Source organism: Zeus faber (assembly GCF_960531495.2).
Source record: "Zeus faber genome assembly, chromosome: 15".
Classification (NCBI taxonomy): Eukaryota; Metazoa; Chordata; class Actinopteri; order Zeiformes; family Zeidae; genus Zeus; species Zeus faber.
The window spans coordinates 169,302-194,169 of NC_137194.1; the positions used below are offsets into that span (position 1 = coordinate 169,302).

The 24,868-nt window shown below is 44.9% G+C and overlaps 1 protein-coding gene across 5 annotated transcripts in view; it reads right to left on the reverse strand.

Moving 5' to 3' along the window:
* Window positions 1–24,868, reverse strand: part of prkar2aa (protein kinase, cAMP-dependent, regulatory, type II, alpha A) — a 67,673-nt gene extending 42,805 nt beyond the window's left edge. For 2 of the 5 annotated variants that reach the window (XM_080014798.1, XM_080014802.1), the window contains exons 1-2: window positions 24,401–24,868; window positions 21,819–22,103 (exon numbers count right to left, since the gene is read on the reverse strand). In XM_080014798.1, the coding sequence (XP_079870924.1) occupies window positions 21,819–22,065 (247 nt within the window). In that variant the 5' untranslated portion in view covers window positions 22,066–22,103; window positions 24,401–24,868. Of the gene's footprint in view, window positions 1–21,818; window positions 22,104–23,422; window positions 23,507–24,049; window positions 24,204–24,400 lie in introns of those variants that run through there. The other 3 variants (XM_080014800.1, XM_080014799.1, XM_080014801.1) reach the window with 3 other exon arrangements.

Here is a 24,868-nt window from a genome sequence, read left to right on the forward strand (position 1 = left end):
AAAAAACCCTTCTCTGTAAAAGAGACAAGGAAGCAATCGTCCCCTTTCAAAGACGCTTACTGCTTGCGTCAACACTGGTGAATTCAATGGTGTGTGTTTTTTTCCTTGTCACTGATGTGGCACTGAAAGGATATGGTCAAAAGAAGAAAGAAAATACACAATGACACAATACAATACACAAGCAGAAACATTTTCATGCTGTGACATTACAATTCTAGCACAATGTGTAGTTCACCTTAGTAGATGCAGTAACTGTGACTGTATGAGTCTTATTTTAATTATATTTTATTATATTATTCAATTCATTCGCATTATGTTTTAGGAATCGGTTAGTTAGCTAGGTCGGAATAAGTTAGCTATTATATTCGGTTAAGTAACAATTGTGCATAATCTCCAGGTGCGGTGCAAAGACATTTCACTGCATATATGTATGAACGAATGTATATGTATGTGACAAATGAAACCTCTTGAATCTTGAATCTATAGAATATATATAAGAAAAAAAAAAAAACACTGAAAAACTAAATTGAATGAAATAAATTGAAATAGAATGAACTGAATCACTGCAAAGCCATGAATAATATTAAAGGCAAGTTGTGAATCTAGCTGGACTTCACAGTTGAGGAACGTTGCCTTGCACGTGTAGAATGTGACATATCACAATGTCGACGTCAACACCCCCCCCCCCTTAACTTCTTCAGTATGGACCTTATGAGATTTACCTTGAGATGAGTTTCTTCAGCAATTTCAGCCTTAAGCACAATGAAATATGCATAATTATATTATTATATGTAAAATATTTCCTCTTCTGTCAAGTAAGGGAAACTACAAGGCATGTGCCCACAACAACCCACTGTTTAGGGTTAATCAGACCCTGGAGATTCTAAAAATATTGGAATCACATTGGAAGCAGCACCTCTTATGTGTGGCAAACTAACATGGAAAGTCATTAACAAATTGCAACCAGATTGGAGTGGGACCTAAAATGTGGGTCCCACTCCGCCTGGAACCTACATGCCTAGAGCTACAATATATTTCCAAGGGCTTGGGTCCCCATGATCACAGTCAATTTATTCGTTTTGGTTCTCAGGATGAAACAAAACAGTTTTAAAAGTTTGAGCAGCCCAGTGGCTGGTTTTCAGAGGTCCCATGTGTGGTAAAAGGTTCAACAGCAGAAAGATATTCATGGGCAGCCCGCAGGAAAGAGAGCAACACTCTCTCATCAAATTACTGGGGTGTAACATAAACAAGTCCAATCCTGTGGCCGCCTCTTCTGTGACCATCTAGTCACAAAATAACTCTGCCTCCTCTTCCTTTTCAAGCTGACATTTAATGAAATGTCCTATCCAGTAAATATTCAGTTTGCTTGTGACCACAATATGCTACCCTAACACTAATCCCAACATTGTAGAAAACCCCCAAAAAAGCCTTTCCAAGCCATCTGTTGGCCTAAATCAGGGGTTCCCAGCCCAACCTTTCATTATCACATACCGACTGCAGCACACTAAATGTTCACGGACCAGGTGGGTAAATCAATCTGCAATAAAAGAGTATTAATACGGTCACACACAAAAAAAAAAAGTACCTCTGTGTTTCAAGAATAAACTTGTAATTCTGCCATTGACTTCAGGACCGACCAGCAGTGCAAGGGTGCACCCCCTCCAGCACAGCTGCCGCCCACCACCATTAGGCAGCGTATACAGCATGGGGAGGGAAAATGAATAATAGATAAATGGACCGACCCGGTGAGGGGGTGACAATGCCCTCCTTGTCACAGCCCAGTGGCAAACGGTCCGGGTTGCAGTGGTTGGGAACCCCTGGCATAGATGGCCTAGAAAGTGTATGATGTCATCCATAAATATGCTTTAACATAGCGGATGCTGATTTTCTCATAACAGGAAGCTACTGAGTTAAATGGAATGTGATTGGCTCAAAAACACCACAAATCTAAATAGCTGAAACAGTATGCCCTTCTCGGCAGTAAACGTGCTAGAATATTATTTCAGAGTCAGTTCAGTTTGCAACATAGGTTTTCTATGAGAAGGCAGTGTGTCTGCTAAGAGTGCAGGCAGAGTGGTATTCTCACAGTTAATTTCCATTTTTCAGTTTTTCAAGTTAGTTTTAAGTTTTAAAGTAAATTTGTCTGAAAACCTAAGTGCAAGACAAAACCTTCCCCCCTGATCTGGTGTCAATAAAAAACGAACTAGTTTTAAACGTAAACTAGCCTTGCTTTAAACATGTCTTTGTCAATATTGTTGTCTGAATTAGCGAGCCATCACCAAACACCAGAAAGGTTTGTACAGAATATCTTACATCTAAATACGGCCCCAAAAACATGGCCAGAAGGGTAAACTTGAGCTCTCTCTGCTGTGACTCTCTTCTTGCTGCTCGGTCTTGTTCCAACTCTGACTTTATTCTTCCTCGAGAAAGAGACAGATGTGGTTTTGACTGTACTTTAAAAAAAAAGGACAAACAAAACGGGGTTCAACAAAGACCACAATAATCGCAGCTGCCAGCTATACAAAGATTGTGATATGAAAGAGTGATATCAAAGCTGCTCTAATACGCTACAATCAAAGGCACGCGTTGAGTAAGAGACAGGGAGGGTTGATAAAAGAGGAGAAGGGAGGCAGAGGTGCGAACTCCCAGTGACTCGCTACATATTCTTATCTGCTTTGGAGGCCAGCGGGTTTAGAAGGTCTGTGATGTCTCCATGGTGATCGTGGACATTCACAAGGTCGGGACACTGGGCAACACTAACCAACAAGCTGCACACTAAGAAATATCTTGCCAGACTGATGTAACTTTGTATACAATCATTGCCTGAATAAAGAGTTCCCAATCTTAAAGGGACACTTCGTTTTGGGGAAATTTGCTTTTTGTCTGTCATACCCAAATTCAAATGAAAATCAATACCAATTTAATTTCTGTGGGTCTGGAACCAAGCAGGGGGAGGGGAAAGCTGCATTATTCAAGTGGTATATGTCACGTCTTGAGGACGAGCAAAAATAAAAATATAAAAAACTTATGTGGCTTCAAATGCAGTTATAACATTCGGAACAATTTTTGACTATCCATCTGCTGGGCGCAGGTGTTATCGTTCGGGAAGCATGGCTTCAACTGAGCTGGGGGTTTCCAGGTACAAACTGCAATGCCTTCTACCAGATTTGTCAGTTAACAAATCAGTTATTACAAATATATCGCCGTGTAAGTCAAGTTTACCACTTTGAGGATCAATTCAATTATGCAAAAACGGTTCACTTGGTAATTGTTGGGATAGTTCATTTCCACTCGAGGTCAGGAGTTTGGCTATAAGTACAGTATATTTTAGGCATTATTGGGGTTTGGTAACCTCCACTGATATGCTCACATCTTTTATATATATTTTCAAGCTCAAATCGATTTAGATAAAGGAAACAAGATGCCCCCTTACTCACAGCCATGTTAACTTTACACATTCCAGGTACCGAGAACTCCATTGGCAAAACTCCAAGCAGGCAGTTCACCTAAAATACCTTGCTGACCAGCTTTGATCTTTCTGTGACCTGCCCCTGGACCCAGATCTCGACTTTGAGCAAAGGTGCACAGAAACATCATAAGGGCATGATCTGCTAAGCGCAAAACCCAGTAGACTTGGCCCTGCCCCTTCTGGTTGCCTGCGCGAATGCTCCGTGTGATTATGCACATTTTAGAATTTATTTCATTTTATATCGCTATGTCTGTCAAAAAAAATCGGCAGTAAAAAAATTCTATGCGCCAACGTGACCAACAAAGACAATAACTTCAATCCAGTCGCCGTTCCACGGGTGCGCCGATGGAGGAAGCACTGCGGTAAACGAGGACGCAACCTTACCATCCACCTCTGCCCAGCATCCTCCTTTCCAATGTCCATTGCCTGGAGACAAAGATGGATGACCTTCGAGTGAGGATTACATTCCAACGGGATACGAGAAACGGTTGCGTCCTCTGCCTGACGGAGACATGGCTGAAGCCCCTGGTGCCGGACCACGGCATACGTACAGCCAAGGCGTTCTCAGTGTTCCGCGCCAATAGGTCGGAGAAGTTGGGGAGATCCAAGGGTGGAGGCGTTTGCCTCATGATAAACATACAGTGGGGCAAAAAAGTATTTAGTCAGCCACCAATTGTGCAAGTTCTCCCACTTAAAAAGATGAGAGCGGCCTGTAATTTTCATCATAGGTACACTTCGACTATGAGAGACAGAATGAGGGGAAAGAATCCAGGAAATCACATTGTAGGATTTTTAATGAATTAATTGCTAAATTCCTCTGTAAAATAAGTATTTGGTCACCTACAAACAAGCAAGATTTCTGGCTTTCACAGACCTGTAACTTTTTCTTTAAGAGGCTCCTCTGTCCTCCACTCGTTACCTGTATTAATGGCACCTGTTTGAACTCGTTATCAGTATAAAAGACACCTGTCCACAACCTCAAACAGTCACACTCCAAACTCCACTATGGCCAAGACCAAAGAGCTGTCAAAGGACACCAGAAACAAAATTGTAGACCTGCACCAGGCTGGGAAGACTGAATCTGCAATAGGTTAGCAGCTTGTTGTGAAGAAATCAAATGTGGAAGCAATTATTAGAAAATGGAAGACATACAAGACCACTGATAATCTCCCTCGATCTGGGGCTCCACGCAAGATCTCACCACGTGGGGTCAGAATGATCACAAGAACGGTGAGCAAACATCCCAGAACCACACGGGGGGACCTAGTGAATGACCTGCAGAGAGCTGAGACCAAAGTAACAAAGGCTACCATCAGTAACACACTACGCCGCCAGGGACTCAAATCCTGCAGTGCCAGACGTGTCCCCCTGCTTAAGCCAGTACATGTCCAGGCCCGTCTGAAGTTTGCTAGAGAGCATTTGGATGATCCAGAAGAGGATTGGGAGAATGTCATATGGTCAGATGAAACCACAATAGAACTTTTTGGTAAAAACTCAACTTGTCGTGTTTGGAGGAGAAAGAAAGCTGAGTTACATCCAAAGAACACCATACCTACTGTGAAGCATGGGGGTGGAAACATCATGCTTTGGGGCTGTTTTTCTGCAAAGGGACCAGGACAACTGATCCGTGTAAAGGAAAGAATGAATGGGGCCATGTATCGTGAGATTTTGAGTGAAAACCTCCTTCCATCAGCAAGGGCATTGAAGATGAAATGTGGCTGGGTCTTTCAGCATGACAATGATCCCAAACACACCGCCTGGGCAACGAAGGAGTGGCTTCGTAAGAAGCATTCCAAGGTCCTGGAGTGGCCTAGCCAGTCTCCAGATCTCAACCCCATAGAAAATCTTTGGAGGGAGTTGAAAGTCCGTGTTGCCCAGTGACAGCCCCAAAACATCACTGCTCTAGAGGAGATCTGCATGGAGGAATGGGCCAAAATACCAGCAACAGTGTGTGAAAACCTTGTGAAGACTTACAGAAAACTTTTGTTTTTGACCAAATACTTATTTTCCACCATAATTTGCAAATAAATTCTTTAAAAATCAGACAATGTGATTTTCTGGATTTTTTTATTTTTTTTCATTTTGTCTCTCATAGTTGAGGTATACCTATGATGAAAATACCAGGCCTCTCTCATCTTTTTAAGTGGGAGAACTTGCACAATTGGTGGCTGACTAAATACTTTTTTGCCCCACTGTATCTGGTGTAACCCCAACAACATCAAGACTCTCTCCCGCTCCTGCTCACCAAACCTGGAACAGCTGACCATCTCATGCCGTCCATTCTACCTCCCCCGGGAATTCAGCACGGTCATCATCACAGGCATATATATTCCACCACGGGCGGACACCGACACAGTACTATTGGACTTTTACAATGTGTTGTGCAGACTTCAAAACAAATATCCCGACGCTGCTGTGGTGGTGGCTGGGGACTTTAATAGGGCGAACCTTTAAAAACTTCTGCCTAATTTCCATCAACACATCACGTGTGCCACCAGGGGAGAAAGACCTTTGGACCACTACTACACACCGTACAACGGATACAAGACCCTCTTGCTCCCTGCTTTTGGGAAATTCGATCACGTGGCCATCTCGTTACTTCGTGTTTACAAGACCAGCATCGTACGCAGAAAGGTAGTGACGAGGACGTAAAGCGATGGTCAGACCAATCAGAGGCCGCGCTTCAGGATACTGACTGACATCGTCTGAGACATGTTCCAATGAAGATCCATTGACTTCAGTGCGTTTACAGAAGCAGCCATGAGCTTCAGAGCTACGTTAGTGGACGGCATCACACCCACAGTGATAGCTTGGATATTTCCGAACCAGAAACAGTGGGCTCTGAATGCTCACACGGCAGCTTATAACGACAGTCTTGTATCCGGCAACATGGACATGTACAAAGCGGCGTCATACAAACTGCGGAGGGCAGTGAAGGACACTAAACAGACGTACAGAGACACAGTGGAGCTACAGATGGAGCAACGAGACACCAGACGCTTGTGGCAGGGGCTGCGGAGTATTACGAATTTCAAGAGTAGCCCCTCCCCAGCCACGAGTGTGGACGCCTCTCTAGCCGTCGAACGTAAGTCCTTTTATGCACGGTTTGAGGCCGGCAACACCACCGCTCGTTCACCAGCTAATTGAAGTTAGACCGCAGGGGATGAGCACGCACTTTCAGTGTCTGGGCTTGACGTCAGGAGTGCTCTGACGTGTGTGGGCACCAGGAAAGCTGCGGGCCCAGATGGCATATCTGGGCGAGTACTGAAGAACTGTGCAAACCAGCTAGCCCCAGTGCTCATTGGGATATTCAACGCCTCCCTGGCCGAGACGATGGTCCCGTGCCGCTTCAAGGAGTCCACCATCATCCCTGTGCCAAAGATCGCTCCCAGCCTGCTTGAATGACTACCGTCCGGTGGCCCTCGCCTCAGTGGTCATGAAGTGCTTAGAGAGGCTGATTAAGGACGATGTCAGTGTCTCCCTCCCCCGCACCATTGACCCGCTGCAGTTCGCGTACCAGCCAAACAGATCCACAGACGACAGTCTCCCAGGTACTGCACACCACGCTCGCACACTTGGATGGCTGGAAGGGGGGGCTATGTGAGATTGCTGTTCATTGATAGTCCCCACCAGACTGGCTGTCAAGCTGTGGTTGCTCGGACTGAACACTCTGCTGTGTGCCTGGATCCTGGACTCCCTCACAGCCAGGCCCCAGGTGGTTAGGGTGGGGAGGCACATGTCCAGCTCCCTCACCCTGAACACAGGATCCCCCTCCCAGGGCTGTGTCCTCAGCCCCCCTACTGTACTCCCTGTACACACATGACTGTGTGGCCAGGTCCAGCTCCAACACCATTATCAGGTTTGCTGGCGACCCCGTCGTGGTGGGCCTGATCACTGACGACGATGAGAAGGCCTACCGCGAGGAGGTGGCTGACCTGTCACTCTGGTGCCAGGACAACAGCCTCCTCTTGAACGTCAGAAAAACCAAGGCGCTGATTGTGGACTTTAGGCGAGGATTACACCCGAGGACGCAGGTCCTCCGGGACTTAACATGGACTTTACAAACAGACACTCTGGTGAGAATGGCGAGGCGGCGTCTTTACCACCTCAGGCAGCTGACGAAATTCAGGGTCTCGGTGAGGTTCCTCAAGTCCTTCTACTCTGGAGCAGTGGAGCGCATCCTGACAGGCAACATCACTGCCTGGTTTGGGAACTGCCCTGCAGAGGGTAGTGCGTTCAGCCCAACGTACCACCGGAACTACCCTCCCCTACCTGGGGGACTTGTACACCGGAAGGTGTAGTAGCAGAGCCCGCAAAATCATGAAGGATCCTCACCACCCCAACAACGGACTGCTCCAGCTGCTGCGGTCGGACAAGCCCCTCCACAGTCACAGAGCAAGGACGGAGAGACTGAGACAGAGTTTCTTCTTGCAAGCCATAAGAATTGTCAATGCTGAACTCACCAGGGGCCCCCACTGAGACACATACATAAGCCCCCACTGCATTACTGTAATGTGTGTTGCACATTGTACTGCATACTGTACTGTATTGCTGTGTCATATTGTGGTAAACTGTACTGTATATCACAACACACACACTACCTCACTTTATTCACATGCCACTTTTCTGTACATATCTGTTCGTTCGTTCGTGTAGGGCTACACAGGCAATTGGGACATTAGCCAAGAAGTGGTATCGTCATCCAGTTCAATGAGGCCGCTGACTCCATGTGGTGATTTGAAGATTGGGCATTCATCAATGATGTGTTCAACAGTCTGTGGTTTTCCGCATTCACAGAGATTTGTGGCAGACACTCCAATCATATAAAGATAGGTTTGGGTCTTTGCTACTCCAGAGCCAAGTCTGTTGAGGTTGACCCAGGCATTCCGTGGTAGGTCACACCCAGGCGGATTGGTTGAAGGGGGGTGATGAACTTCCTCAACGTGGAGGTTGACTCGGAAGAAAGAAAAGTTTGGAACAGTCTCCATCGACCTCACTGCAGCGTATGACACAGTTTGGCACAGAGGCCTCTACCTCAAGCTCCTGAAGACTTTGCCTGATGTTAAGCTCGTGAAGTTCATCATGCTGCTTACACAGGACCGTACCTTTGTACTGGAGACCTCAAACGGCCAACGCAGCAAGAGAAGAAGACTGAGGAACGGGCTCCCCCAAGGCTCTGTTCTTGCCCCTACACTTTTTAACATCTACACCGCTGACATGCCTGTTGGAGAGTGCTCGCTATACACCTACGCCGACGACTCAGCCATTGGATTTGGTGACAAAGCCTTTAGTGTGGTTGAGAATGCCCTTGAGAAAGATCTCTCGCTACTGAGCAGGTACTTCCATAAATGGCATCTCAAGCTTAGCCTGCCCAAGACAGTTTGCTCAGTATTCCATCTTGCCAATCGATGTGCGAATACCATGCTGAACATCACACTCGACGGCACCATCGTCAGGCATGACCCCAAACCTAAATATCTCGGTGTCACACTTGACCGTAGCCTCACCTTCAAGCCACACATCCAACAAGTTACTGCCAAGACCGCTGCCCATGTAAACCTCCTGAAGAGACTGGCTGGCACTGGATGGGGTGCAAACTTCACCACCCTGCGCACCTCTACCCTTGCCCTCGCATACTCCACGGCTGAGTATGCCGCCCCTGCATGGAGTCACAGCAGCCATACAGCCTGTGTTGTATGGCTGCTGTGCTTAACACCGCCATGAGGCTAATTAGTGGTGCCCTGCCATCAACCCCTGTCGAGTTTCTCCCCATACTGTCTGGCATTCCACCTCCAGAGCTCCGTCGTAACTTCCTGACCTTGAAGCTGGCCTGCAAGAGTGCAGATGAGCCAAGAAGCCTGATCCCCCCGCCTGCTGAATACATATTTGTATATACATAGTAGTCTATTTCTCTTATGCATCCCTGTTAGTTTCTTACCTTTTGATGCTTATTTTATTCTATTTATAAACTGAATTACATTTTAGGAATCAGTTAGTTTAGTTAGTGGTTAATTACTTAATTTACTAAGCTATTGTGTCCTTGTACTTATAAGTTCAGTTAGCTTAGTTTGTAAGTTGATTTCTTAATTACTTAGCTATTGTGCTTCAAAATTCAGGAGGTTTATTCGTCACATACATATACATACTTTCATACGTATTAGCAGTGAAATGTGAAATATTGAAATTTGTCTTTTGTGCATAATCTCCGGGTGCATTGCAATTACCTTTCACTGCATGTACACTACTCACAAAAAGTTAGGGATATTTGGCTTTCGGGTGAAATTGATGGAAAATGTAAAAAGTTCACGCTACAGTGATATTATATCGTGAAAGTAGGGCATTTAAGTAGAAGCATGCAATAGTGATTTCCTCATCTCGAACAATTTATTGAAACAAAAGCCAACAACAGTGGTGGGTTTACCACAACAAAAAAATGTCTCAATAACTTGTCATGTGCCCTTGAGCATCAATTACAGCTTGACAACGACGTCTCATGCTGTTCACAAGTCGACTTATTGTCTGCTGAGGCATGGCACCCCACTCTTCTTGAAGGGCGGCCCTCAGGTCATTGAGGTTCTGTGGTTCATAGGTTTTCTATGGGATTCAGGTCTGGAGAAAGTGCAGGCCACTCCATTTGAGGTACGTCAGTCTCCAGCAGCCGTTCCCTAATGATGCGACCTCGATGAGCTGGAGCATTGTCATCCATGAAGATGAAATTAGGCCTGTGTTGATCATGCAGGGGCACAATGACTGGATTAATGATGTTATTCAGGTAGTATGGGCTTGTCACTGTACCATTCACAATGCGTAGGGCACTTCTGTATTGACTAGACAAACCTGCCCACACTGTAACACCACCACCACAGGCTCGTCTGGTGACAACAGTGGCTGATGCATAGCGCTCTCCTTGACGTCTCCAACATCGTTGGAGGCCATCATTTCTGCTCAACGTGAACGGACTTTCATCAGAGAACAGCACTGAGGCCCAATGGTCCCTTGTCCAGCGTAAATGGTCCCTGGCCCATGCAAGACGATGATGCCTGCGCCTGGTGGTGTGGTCAGGTACCCTTGCAGGTCGTCTCGCGCGCAGACCACGCTGATGTAAACGGTATTGAATGGTCTGACGTGACACTTGGGTGCCTCTCACCTCCCTTAAATGTGTCTGGAGATGAGTGGCATTCATCATCCGGTTCCGCAGGGCATTGTTCACAATGAAGCGCTCATCAGTGTGGGATGTGGCCAAAGGACGTCCACTTCTTTGCCTTTCTGTGACTCCTCCTGTCTCTCTGTATCTCTGTTGCAACCTGCTGATCACACTCTGATGGCCCTTCCCTCTGAGAACATCCTGTTTGAAGCCTCGCAATGGCGTGGTACTGTCGATCAATTGTTAGGTATCGTCTTGGTCTCATGATATCAAAATGTGAACAGCATGATGAAGAGGACTGTTTAAATACCCATTCTCATTGAAGGAAATGTATTGGTCGATTCATGGATCAAACACCTGTTGTGAATTTTGCCGTTCAGCTCCTTGTAAGAGAACAGCAAGTTGTACAAAAAGTACGGAAACATGGAACAGTTGGACATGTGCATTTAAGAGAGAAGGTCAAATTAAGTTCACCTGCAAAGGTTATAGTGCATTTTAGGTTCATCCTGAAATTTCACCCGAAAGCCGAATATCCCTTATTTTTTGTGAGTAGTGTATGTATGCCTGTATATACCGAGTGACTCCGTCTCCCTCCTTAAACCAGTACATGTGGGTAAAGAGTCCCACAATAGGTATGTGATAAATAAAAAATCTTGAATCTTGAACAGTTTTTAGGAATTGCTGTGCTAATGTGCTGAATTGAAATTGATTCAACCAAATTATTGTAACAAATAAATGCGATGCATGGTCAGGATTCCCTGTGCAGACACTAAGTTGGAAAGGAAGTCCCACCCAGCTTTTACCGTAAGCTAGGGTTGGATGACCTCACCTGGCTCTCATACCTTAGAAAGCCTTTAAACTCAACATACAAACAACATTTTAACCAGCTTTCCAACCAACTGCCCTTACTCAGCTCTAAAATTCACACATCATTATCATAGCTCAGGCGGTAGAGCTGGTGGTCTAGTAATGTAAAGGTTGCTGGTTGGATCCCGGGCTCCTCCTGCTAGCATGCTGTAGTGTCCTTGAGCAAGACACTTAATCCCTAATTGCTCCTGATGGCTGCGTCCGTCAGTGTTTGAACAATTGTAAGTCGCTTTGGATAAAAGCGTCTGCTAAATGAAATGTAATGTAATGTAACACAGAGAGAGGGTTGCATGTTGGGTAAGTAGTAAGCAATGCAGTGTCCGTGTTCATATAATTTCAACAACTTGAGGCATGTGCAAGCAAAATGTGCATGTTCTCACTGTGCTAAAGGCTTTTCTTTAGGTTTGCTTCTATCCCACCTCCAACAAAGGTGAAGCTTATCCAACACCCTGCATCACGGGCCTCCCCAAGTGCTGTAAGCTGGGACAGATAGTAACCCGCAAACTAACCCACCACTATCAGCTATGTGCAGCAATAACAGGGTGTAGAAAATGAATCTCTCTCTCTCCCCCCCCCCCCCCCCCCACCTCACCTCTCCCTAAGCCATCGGGTATAATAAGATTGGACCTGTACATCTAGTCTGACTGAACTCGGTCAGGAGGGGCTCATTGCGACTGACGAACAGAGACTGAGGAGAACTTAACTGCCGGGAAAGATCAGCAATATTAATGGGTGAGAGAGTGAATGGGCGAGCGAGTGAGTGAGTCAGCACCAGAGAGATAGAGAGACAGATAGTGACAGAGAGACCTATAGACACAGTGAGAGAGACACATACATAGCCTGGAAGAGTCAATTTCCTGTAATCCCGACAGTGGTGAGGCCTCCCTGCCTCCATCGGCAGTTGAGGACACTTTTCAGTGTGTAACTCACTCACTTTTCACAATCTATTTTTTTGGTCCAAGTGTAGAAAAATAAAGACTGTGACAACAACAAATATACCACTGGCCCCAAAGCCTTGGACGGCCCTGATCACTCTTTGGCCACCAGGGAAACAAACAGGTGGGACAGGTTGGTCTGCCCAATCCAAACAGCAGGAACCCAGAGGTTCTCCAGGGGACAGAGTTTTTTTCTAAGCATCTAAGCTTGTAATTGACAAAGTGACAGGAAATGTGTATCTATAATCATTATTGCCCAACAGCAAAAACTTTAAATATTAAGGAAATCCAGCTTCCAGATAACCTTGCACCATGTAAGGTTGAAGATGTCCTTTGACAGACTGGAATAGGGCATGATTATCAGTAAGGAGGGAGTTTCTCCCTCTCTTTCTCTCTCTCTCGAAGTTTGCCCACAGCCTAGTCTCCCAGTTTGTTTCCCTCTCCCTTGTAGCAGTAGAGGGCCGGCAGAGGTCGATTAAGGTTCACGGCCACCCAATGTTTCTGTTTAAACATCCTTCACTTATACAAACAATTGTTGCCCCTAACTTGACTGATTTATCTTTTTAGAAACAACCCAATAGAAAGCCCCTGGTCTAGGGTTTAAAATGTATTTTTTCACCACTTTGCAGTGTGGAAGTGGTAACATGTGTTGCTGTAGGAGTACCTAGTACAGCCAAAGCGAGGTAAAGAAAAATAAAGCGATCAGGCACTGTATTATAAATTCCTGTTTAAGTGCTTAAAATAGTGATCACTTAATAATATATTATCTTTATTACTCTAATTTATTTGAGGAACCAAAATATTTATACAGTATTTTTTTACAGACAGCCTGAGCCTGAACAACCAACACAATTACTTGTGTAGCCCTAGGACTAGTTTTATATAAACCACAATGCAACAGCAGTTCAGTGAATATAAATGTGGTGCTTTGGCTCCAAGACATTTTCCATACACTGTGTGTGATTCTCTTGGCCTTCAGAGTGGCCAAATAGCCTTTAGTTTTTGGCCTACACAATGTCCCAATTTAAAAATCACCTCTTTTATCCATTTTTTTTTTAAATAACAAAAAACAACAACAACAAAAAAAAAAAACTAACCCTTAACTAAAATGACAGGGTAATGGTTCCAAATCAAGGTAGTAGTCCACAGGACCTTTTCAGAAGCAGATTACACAACGCAGAGCAGGAAAGAATGTACAGAACAACGTCACTAATCCGAACCCCTCCGAGTGGGAGCTCTAGGGACTTAACGTAATGGAGTGGATTACCGCAATACACCGGCCATGCATTTAAAAAGTCAGAAGCAACTTGAAATGGGTGAAAATCGTCCATGGAGCAAATGAGATTTAAAGAGTGGCGGACAAAAAAATAAAAATAAAATGAAATATAAACAAAAAAGAAAGGGAGAGATGGGAGGAGAAGAAAGGAGGTAGGAAGGAATCGAGAAAGGGTGAGAAATCGGTAGATGAATATAGAAGGACAGCAAGCCGGCCGCAAAGAGGCAGATCGTGGGCGTGTGAACTAGCAAACAGGTGGGGGTGCGGACACTGAGTAGCCAGTGGCTGATAACTCACTATTATCATATTGGATTTAGATTGTTATTGAAATATGATATTGTCAGATTGTGTGTCATATACCTTGTAGTCTAAGTTTATTTTGACGAGACAATACCACCTAACTACAGGATGTCTGTACGAGAGTTCAATTATTATTAGGTTTTTTTTTTGTCTGGTATTCTTATTAATAAAATCAAAAATGACAGACAACTTCCAACTCCTCTCTGATCTAGCGATGCCTTTGTTTCTTAGCTGTATTGCACCATGGTAAAGCCGTGCAGCATCCCCACACAAGCGTTTGATTCGACAAATTAATGAACATTGTTCACAGGAGACGCAAACGAAAAGTGTCCGACACCAGCGAAACCCTGTCCCTGTTCTGTCCTCTTCCAGCATGCGCATTGCATCAATTCCTCCGCCTATAACTACTATAGTAGTTGAAGTTACAATGGTCCAATTTTAGTTTACATGTTTGACAAACTGATGATGAAGGCTATATCTGTTAAAACAAAGTGCATGTAACCGGTTTCGAAGGTACAACTAAAAAGTAGTTATGAAACAACAGATAATCCAAATGCCAGTGCAAATTTCTCTCTCAAACCTGTGGTTACGCGATAAAAAAAATTGCGTGGTAAAAGTTACTCTTCCAGGGATCAAATCAACTCCTCCATTACCATTTAGAAAAACTATTATAATGTGCAGTCAAACTACAGCTCATAATGATCATTCAATGCTCTAATCTTCTGTGTAGGACCATTACATTTACCATATAGCTCAATGTCACGAACAATGATTATCACGACAGTAAATCTGTCCATGCCGCCCGGTTCTACTGCGTTCCCCACCCCCATTTCATTTTTCAAGTTAGTTTGGGAGCGGGGAATGAGGAAGTGCCAAAGTTCAAATGATGCCTATCAGCGCATACTGTACACTGGGCCATGCCATCACCTCCACTTTCTCTTCTGGCATTTTCCCAGTGTGTCTGTCTCTTTACACAGGGAAACAGAGGGAGGTAGAGTCTTGCTCACCAGTCCTTCCTTTCAAGTCTCTTCCTCTCTCTATATATTCTCTCTTTGCGTCTTTGACATGTTCCGTTTGCCTCGGTACATTGTTTTGTATTCGGGATGTGAAGAAATATGCAGTCAGAGATTTGTTTGTAAGAATAAGTCTATTCGAGTTGCATCAAAACGTACAGTATATTGGTTGTTTTCTCACATCTCGTATTTTTACAGAGAACTTGTAGTGAATGTTTATTCGGCTTTAAATGGACTGTTTCCAATAGGGAAAAAAAGTTTTGTGTTTAATTTATCAAATTTGTTTTTAAACTTTAGTTAATTAAGCATATGTTCCATTCTTCATCAGTGCACATTAGTCAATTTGTTGTTGAGACAGACCACCATCTCTTCGACTATTAAAAATGGACTACCACACATCCCTATCCCACACTGAGCAGGGTTCTCATAACCCATAAATAACCCCTTCTGTCCTCCAGTATCACTACAGATGGAAATAATATTTGTTTACTTGCAGAATAAAGTCAGTAGGTTTACACGTAATGTCAACCCTCCATTTGAGTGGAAACTTCTCTTTGCCTTCAACAGGCAGCATTAACCTTCAGCGAGACTTTCACACTGCACTTGTTAAAAAGTCCTTTCAGCCGTACTTCCCCTGGGGCCGATGTACACTGCTGGGCTTCTAATTATCATTGCTTACACCGTCAGGCTGAACTCCATGTCTGTTAAGCTGATGCAAATGGAGAGACGGACAGAGATGGAGAGGGATTAAAGTGTAAAGAGAAAAGCTGGAAAACAGAAACTCAGGGAGAGATAAGTAAATAAATACAGCAGGAGAGGAGGACAGGAAAACAAGCTGAAACACACAGGGGTTAAAAGGAGGTAGATGGACAAAAGGCTGCGGATTTTGAAACAGACAGGAAGTTAAGGGGGTAGAAGCTAGGCTTAGTGAGTGAGGCTTACAGTCAAGAAGAGGACCCTTAAAATTTAAACTTTTGCCAATTTACTAATCTCATTTCTAAAACTTGTGTAAGGTTACTTAAAATCTTAAGTAGACTATTTAGGCACCGTCGCAACATCGGATATATTCTTCCACCACCAACGTGCTCAGATTTTGCCATTCATTTTAAAGAGCTTACTTTATGCTTTTATTTTTAACCAGTGAATAAGAATGTCTGCATTAAGAAACACCAAGCTTTTCTAAAAGTTTTTTTTTTTTTTTTAATTTTATTTTTTTTTAATTTTAAAGGTGGTCTGAATATGAAACCATTTTCGTGGAGTTGTTTGTGTGAAACGAGCCAACTTAAGATAAAATCCACTGCTTACAGACATCATTTGTGCAGCCACAAAATACAATGTTAACTTAACCTAACTCTCATTCGTATGCATAAACAAACACCAAACACTCGCACAGCGTTTGGTTTGGCCATATCATACACAAGTTTGCAAATTTTCAACCTTACAATTTTATCCGTGAGATATTATTTAGACACGCAAAGGAGTCCTACGACCCCCTTGATTATTACATTAGTATCTCAAATTTGTGGCAGAAAGTGGTGGAGATAGACAGACTGGCTGAGTAGCATTAGCATCCCAGGGCTTAACCACTTAGCTGCGTCAGTCGGCCAGTGAGGCGGGACTGTGCAACCAGGCTGGCAGCATTGGATCCGCCTGTGAGCTCAATGCACAGTGGACACACACTCTGCAGCCTGCTAATCAGTCACCTGTTGCACAATGACACACACATACACACACACATTTTGTATGTGCACTCACTATGATGACAGTGTGTCAAACATGAATGACAGAGTCAGCACAGGGTCTAAGAGCAACACAGGTTAATGTCATTTAAGAGAGAAATACATCAAGAACAGAAGGCAACGGGAAGAGTCTGATATATTCAGAATGCGACACCTTTGACATCAAATATTATGGAATACAGCAAAGTCCACTAGCAGCTTACAGTTTATTCCCCCACCTCTGGCTTATCCCCTGCAGTGAGTGTAGTTTGTTGTCCAATTCTATTTTATCTTCAAGCTTCATCTTTTTTCCCCTCCTTCCTCGTCGACTATCTGCTTTCTGACTATTCTGATTGCTTTGACAGTTGTGTCTTGACGAGCAACAACAGCAGCCTGCCACTATGGCATCAGAAGACAGGTTCACAGTGACTTATAAATGAATAGCCAGTGAGAGAGAGAGAGAGAGAGAGAGAGAGAGAGAGAGAGAGAGGGAGAGAGAGGGAGAGAGCGCGAGCAATGGAGAGAAAAACATGCGTGAATGAAGTCAAACACACAAATGATCACTCCGCCGGTACACTCTGTATAAACACGAGGCCTGCTGGGAGTCCTGTGAACCAGTGGGTGCGATTGGATTTCTGTTGCTACCCAAACTGATTTGTCAGGGCTGATTAATCACCAGGACAGAATTGATCAGTATGTTCACTACACCAAACCCTACAAAAGGGAAAATAAATGCCTTTCAGAGCAGTTATGAAACTGCAGCGTGAATGGAGGTCCTTGCTAAACATCAAATTACATTTTGATATTACCACCGCCCGTTTGAAGGGAGCAGATCCGCCTCAGGCCACCTGGTGCCAGAGTTTTCGGGTTTCTATGCCATGTTCCAAGCGCTTTCTTGGTGCCACAGATGAACGCAACTTTATATTGTTTGTTATTGTTTCGGCGCAATAAGTGAAAAGCTCCACACTTAATTTGGACTGGCTTTTGGCAGTCATGTCACCTCCCCAACCGCTTTTTGCCCGCTCTAAAAACAAATGGAGACCAGTGACAAGTTGTCCGCCTTAGCACATTATTTGGAAGGGAGGTTTGGGTTTGGAGGGTGTCGAACCTCCATGGACAATGTTACACTGCGTTAGTCATTGTGCAACAGGTAGCCTCAGCCATGCAATCTCATTAGTCAGAGATGCTTTCCAAGCATGCTGATAATTCCCAAAGAGCAGAGAAAGCTGCACTTTGCCGGTTGCTATGCCAACTAATGTGGTTACCAAAGATCCAGTGGAACTTTCTTATTTTCACCTATTACTACTCTAAGATAAATTATTAAATGAAAACATGTCAAAGTATTCATATTGAAACAGGCTTGCCTATAATAGTCATTTAGTGAATTCTGAAACACTGTGTTGACGTTATCATTTACGATTATATTTTCAGTTTATATTGTGTTTAGCTTAAACATGCCTGGCAATGGGAGTTTACATCCATGTTATCCATATGTAAAAGCTTTGCTTAACGAATAGCTTGGTTCTCCAGGAAGGAATTATCCATCTTCTCTAAATACAAACAAAGAAAATCCTTAAACACGTCTCAATAAATAGGCCATGCGAAAAAATGATCATTGTATGGTGGGTTCAAGGCCGTGAAGCGTGTCTGTTATGTGTCCAGGTGACTCCTTCTTCTGGCTCTCAGGCTTTGTTATGTTACACTCACTGAGAGTTGGGAGACACTTCATTTTTCCAAAAGTCTCTCTCTCTCTCTATGTGTGTTTATCCCTCTCAGACAGTCCTTGTGTCAGCCCCTCTTTCCCCCGTCTAAAAAGCCATCTATTCATCCTCTATTATCCTTCCTAGGACTCATCTTTATCCCCCTCCATGGTCAAATGAAAAAAATATATTATGTGTATATATAATGTGTCAGTGTCCATCTTTTCACCATCCTCTCTTCTTTAGACGACTTGAAAACACATGTTAACGTAGGCACCTTCTCCGAGTTGCCTTCGAAACCTTTCTTCATTTATATCCATGCCATTAATGAATGTTCACTGATTTGGTCACAGAGTTTTTAAGTCACTTTTCATTTGGAAACTTAAGACTATGATCATAAGCTTAATTTGGCAGCTGAATGATTCAAAATAACTATTTCAGGCAAGTTTCCCCACCTCATTAAGATGAATCAGTTGGTATCCTTTTATTTTGTATGTATTATTGTTTATGATGTGCTTTTTATCCGCTTTGTCTTGTGGGAAAAGTCATGGACTTAGTACAGACATCTGCTGCGCATTGTAATGTTTCTGATCTATCATCTATCAATGTATCTATCTATCATCTACATCCTATTCTATTTTATGTTTTGCATTGAAGGCTTACCGTGACTGAAAGGTTGCATTAAATGAAAACATACTCAGATTTAATGGCCGCTTTTAACAGTTGGTATACAAATCAATGACTACCTCAAGCAAGCCGTTTGAGGCCATTGTAGTGATATCGCTGTCGGATTTAAAGACAAGTTGGGCAAACCGAGCAAGACGAAGATGCTGTGTTGTTAAGGCCATGCTGAGAATCGGAATACGTTAGATAACAGCTATCTTGTTCATTTACATTTGAGGCGGAAAGCCAGCGCTCACATCAACAGCCATGTCCTGTAACTGCAAACTAAAAGGTTAAGAGCACAGTGATGAATCATCTTAACTGCTTGTGTGTTTATGATGGCAGTAGAACGTAAAAAGGGGGGCGGGAGATGAAAGAATTTTTCTTTCTTTATAAAATCAAACTTCAAGTCAGATGAACTTCATATACACATGCAGGCTTGACCTGAAAAGGCTGCAACTCACATTGCTTACTGGAAGCGGTTTAAACCGAATTAAAATGTAATACCGTTTTGGTCAAACATTCTTTCCCTTACAAGAGAGCCATTGTTATCGGCTTTTCAAACTGCACAAAGTATTCCATTAAAGTAAGGTCTCTTCTTCCATTGGGCTGCTTTTGGTTGGATTCTGTTGTCTGTGGGGTGTTGAAAAGATCCCCAGCGGCATTGCACTGTAGCAATTAGACTAATTTGACAGACTAACATTTCAGATCTCACGCCTCGGAGGCAACACATGATCTCTCCTATGTGGAGATTTAGCTGCACAAGTATCCTAATAAGTCAAAGCAGCTCCCTTGGCACATGGGAGTCCTAAAGAAGCCATAACATAGCCAAATGCTTCTTTTACAGAGTTCTTCATGGATGTTTATTTTCAGGGTCATATGCTGTTAAAACGATGGTGCCAAGGCTTCCTGCAGGTCCGCTGGCTGAAACAGTGCCACAGCAACAGTGCCTTCAGCTGTATGGGACAATTCTGTTCCCATACACCACCAGGAAATGATAGCCCTAGGGGCTGCATCCCCTGGTCGAACTGCGTAATCCAATGTCATGGATGTCATGTGCGTGACCTAGTGCTCTCAGGGAAAACCCTCCCCTTTCTATAGCAAACACTATGCTGTTGTGAGCTGTGACTCTCGTGAGGCATGGAAAGGGTTTCACCACTGATCCCTGATCTGATGGTAGTAGCCAACATCGACTTTGTGGCGTCACCAGGCTGGAACCGAATGGGTGTAAAATCCAACCAAAGCACATCTGTGTGTGGTGACAGGCATCCACACATACTGTATGTGCAAATACACATGTATAAACATGCACACGTGCAATGCTCACGCAACTGAGGTTACAGCTGATGAAAAGCAGCCAAAAAGCCCACTTGTGTAAATCTAGAGCTGGAAACATGGTTCTTACTCTCCAGGCAAAGTGATCTGAATTCCTAAGCCACAACGAAGGCAAAGGCTGCTTTCAGAATGATGAGAAGGACAGAGCGGACAAGAAAAGCACCTGGAAACTCACAGGACGTGACACCCTGTCATAACAGAGATGGAACAGAGGTCTAATAATACAAACTAATATTGGACATAATAATGGATAGTCTGAGTAGATTCTGGAATTCACATTCTGTAAATTACCAACCGAAGAATCTTGTGTTCCCAGGATTTCAGGAGACCTCTGACCAATGGCTGGTCTTTTGCCAAAGCAACTGATGAAGTGAACAAATTTAGCAGCGCCACTATAAATCACCAGAATCTGTCTTGTGGCCTTGTGTAAATCAACAGTATCCGCAACAGTATAATAATCGATAAAATTGTCATCGATATACCATCGAATCTATAGTAAATAAAAAAATGCTTGATGATAGACTGGAGTTAATCTCTGCAGATCTGTCCATTGAGAAGGCACAGAAGCTCTATTCACAAGGTAGCTGCCTCTGGCTGCAGGGTGCCGCGGTCCCATCTAGGTCACGTTACCGTCAGCAGCTCTGTACCAGGGCGTCCTGCTTGGCATGCAAAGAATTTAATTGGTTATGGTAGCATTATCTCTGAAAAAGAATGAAGAGGAACAAACCTCCCATGTGTAAATATTGACACATACTTTTAGGAAACTGGAAAATTCTCTACAAAACGCTTAAGATAGAGGTTTTCTGACAAGCCTCGTGTCAGAATGAAACTTAAGAGAGAACAGGACTAGCTGTCGTAATAAAGATCTGGGGGAGCAGGGCAGGAAAAAGGATGCACAACACATCACAACTCTCTTCATCGCACTCATTCACTCTCACATCTGTGTAAACACTTTTGCCACACACACACACACACACACACACACACACACACACACACACACACACACACACACACACACACACACACACACACACACACACACACACACACACACACACACACACTTTTTGGCTGCTATTAATCAGCTGTAACCTCAGTTGCGTGGGCATTACATGTGTGCATGTTAATGCATGTGCACATCAATGTGTGGATGCCTGTCACTACACACAGATGTGCTTTGGGTGGATTTCACACCCATTAGATCCCAGCCTGGTGAGACCACAAAATCGATGTAGGCTTCTACCATCAGATCAGGGATCAGTGGTGAAACCCTTTCCATGAGACACACACACACACACACACACACACACACACACACACACACACACACACACACACACACACACACACACACACACACACACACACACACACACACACACACACACAACTTACGCTCAAAGTCGGAATCATCATCTTCATCATCTTCTCCGTTGGACTCTGTCTGCATGGGCTCTCCATCGAACATCACTCCTTTGCCTGGCTTTCCACCGCCACCAGCCCCATCCTGACTCCGAGAGTCCTGTAAGCGGGTGAAGTACTGTACCGCAAACTCCACCAGGTCTGACGGCCTTTGTCGTAGCACCTCCACAGTGTAGCCCTGCAGCAGTTCTGTCAACCCCACCGGTATCTCGATACTCATGGCTGTACTGGAATTGGTGGCTGTGGATGCTATCTTATCTAAAAAGGGGGGAGAAAGGGGCAATTCAGGATTGGTATTCATATTCAGTGACATTTGTATGAGGCCAAATTATTAATGTCTCATTGAGTAGAAGCAAATTGCTGATCTTAACAGCTGGTTATGACTTCACAGATACCAATGCCATGCACATGTGTGGAGACTACGAGTGTGTGTGTATGGACAGCAGCCCTGGACAGTGAGTGGACAGGGCAGTTTAAGTTACCGAAGTAAGGGCCATGGGGCTTGCTGAGCAGAAACTACTTTGCAAAGTACCGTTGTTAAGTGACAGTAGGCAGATTATCCAGATCTGAGTTTTAACAACCTAGTCCACCCCTGTCCTTGCGGGTTTACGCTCCACCGTTGGTTCTAAAAATCTGCAAGGACATGGGGGTTTAGTGGAGGACTGCGCTGGAAAACATGGTTGTGCAGATAAAGACACGGGCCAAACGCTGGCTGAGTGAGTAAAGATAACCAGCAACGTTTGGGTGTTTTTGAAATAACATTCGAGCCGCATGCCATTGGGTGGAAAACCTGGGTGGATGGGCCAGCTTTGATAACGCTTTCTGTGTAGAACCAGCTTATTCTAGTGGCAATCAATAAACTTGTCTGCATTGGGTGAATAACATGCCATGTCCCAGAATACCGTTAGAAACGGCAATGTTTTCCCCCCTAACATCGCAGTTTATCCTTGTGTTCTCTCGCAGATGATCACTTTCTTTTTTCAACGAAGTTTGCCTTCTCCCATTCGATTCGTTTGGTTTTTCCTTGGGTCACTTGGAGGTGTTGGAGATATTTATTTTCACTGAAGGGTGCTGACCTTTTTTGTGAACGTTCACCCATATCGAATTTACTCACCACAAGTAGCCACGCTGCTTCATCAACATAATAAACGCAGATGCATAAAATGGCTGTTTCTTATAAAGTGTCAGCTAAATAAATGTGGAACAAATATGGTCGTTTTTTTAACAAAACAAGGGATTTTTACTAAATACGCCGCCTAACTACCAAGACACTACAAGCACTAAGCATCCCTGGAATAGTGACAGACATCCAGCCTTTGGGTGCAACTTGCACTGGACCTGTTCACTGAAACAATACTATACAACCACAGCTTCGTGCTGCGTTCAACAGGAATAGCAACTCGGGAAAAAACAGGCCTCCTACTTGGGAATGTGGAAAGTATGTCCACGTCGTTGGTAACCGAGTTTACAGAGATAACAGACCTGAAGTAACGGCACCGTTGCGGCACGAACTCCGTAAACGGTGAACGACGTGGTCGGTGCATGTTTTTTTATTTTAATTTTAAAACACTTCTCACTTTGTAGTTTTAAGCTCCCGTGCAGATGCACACGCTGCCCAACAATCTTAAAGTAACCGGGGGGGCCTCAATGCTATCCCAAACAGAGGCGACGCAACACGTTTATTTGCAGTGAAGGACGGACACGGAATTATTGATTTTACGAGCTCCCACGAAACGCAGCATCTGGGCAACCGTAATCGACGGCGCAGGCGCAGAGCCCACTTGAAGTACGGCAACCAGGGAGGCGCAAAACAACGCTTTTTCTTAGACGCGAAAGAAAAAAAACCTCCACGATACGAGCCTCCCCTGCGGCGCATGCGCGGTCCAGCCCCGTCGGTCCTGTGCTCGTTCTCCCCAGTGATGAAAGGTTCGACTCTTTTTTTCGGATTGGGTTTTTGACGAATCACACAGTAGAATAACAAAAAAACAACGGAGTCGTTCAATATTCCTCTCTTCGTCCGTTTGATTCGGTTGTTCGGTTCCGACCCACGAATGGAATCCTCGGAAGAACAAGTTAATTCCGTCACAGCTCTTAGTTTAGGCAGGAGAGCGCAACGTGTCAATCAGTCCCATTCGACGTGGATTAGTCCAAATGCCCTTTAACCCCATGTCCGACTAGAGATTATTTCGCGTTCGCGGTCTCACTTGGAGGTTATTGGGCCTCGTCGCTCTTTTCGTTCACGAATCCGGATCGAGGACGGGTGGATCCAGGCTCACCGAACACTTGTGTATCCGCCTGGAGTTAAGAGTCGAGAACGGAACGAGCGAGGGCACTCTGGGCTCCGGAGCGACACCCAACGCGCCGAGTCAATGGAAAAGATGCGTTCGCAACGAACGGGTCGTCCGTGAGTTGCGCACCGCCAGGGAGCCCGGGCGCAGATAGAGATTAGCGGCGACCGGACTCGGCGTTTCTGGCACGGTGGAGCTCCACTCCCCGCCGCCCGCCCGCCCGCCCGCCCGTCCGTCCCTCCTTCCTTCCACCCGGGGGTCACTTACACGCAGGCTGTCTCCCCCCGGCTACAGCACCCAGTCCCTCCGTCCTTCTGGTCGCTCTTCTTCTTGGTCCGTCTCCTTGCCAGCGTAGCGACCGTATCCACGCAGACCGACGACCCGATGCGGCGAATCGGGAGCCCCGTCGTTCAGTCGGCGGGCTAACGCTTTCGCGGGCGTCCGAGCACCGACTGGCCCAGGGGAGGGTGGGACTTGTCGCGGCGGGGCGCGGAGACCTGGCGTGCGAGAGCTAGCCGGCTAACGTGCTAACGCGCTAACTAAGCCACGCCAAGCTCGGCTGTTTTCCGGAAACTGCCCCGCCGCTGCGCTCCGCGACGCCGGCTCACAATACCCCCGAGGCCGTCGCGGTCCGAACGACAAACCCGAACCGAGATCAAGCAAAAACTAATACTAATGACAGTGAACGTAGACGCAGCCACAGCCACTGAGCCTCCCTGCGAGAAGCGGCGGCGG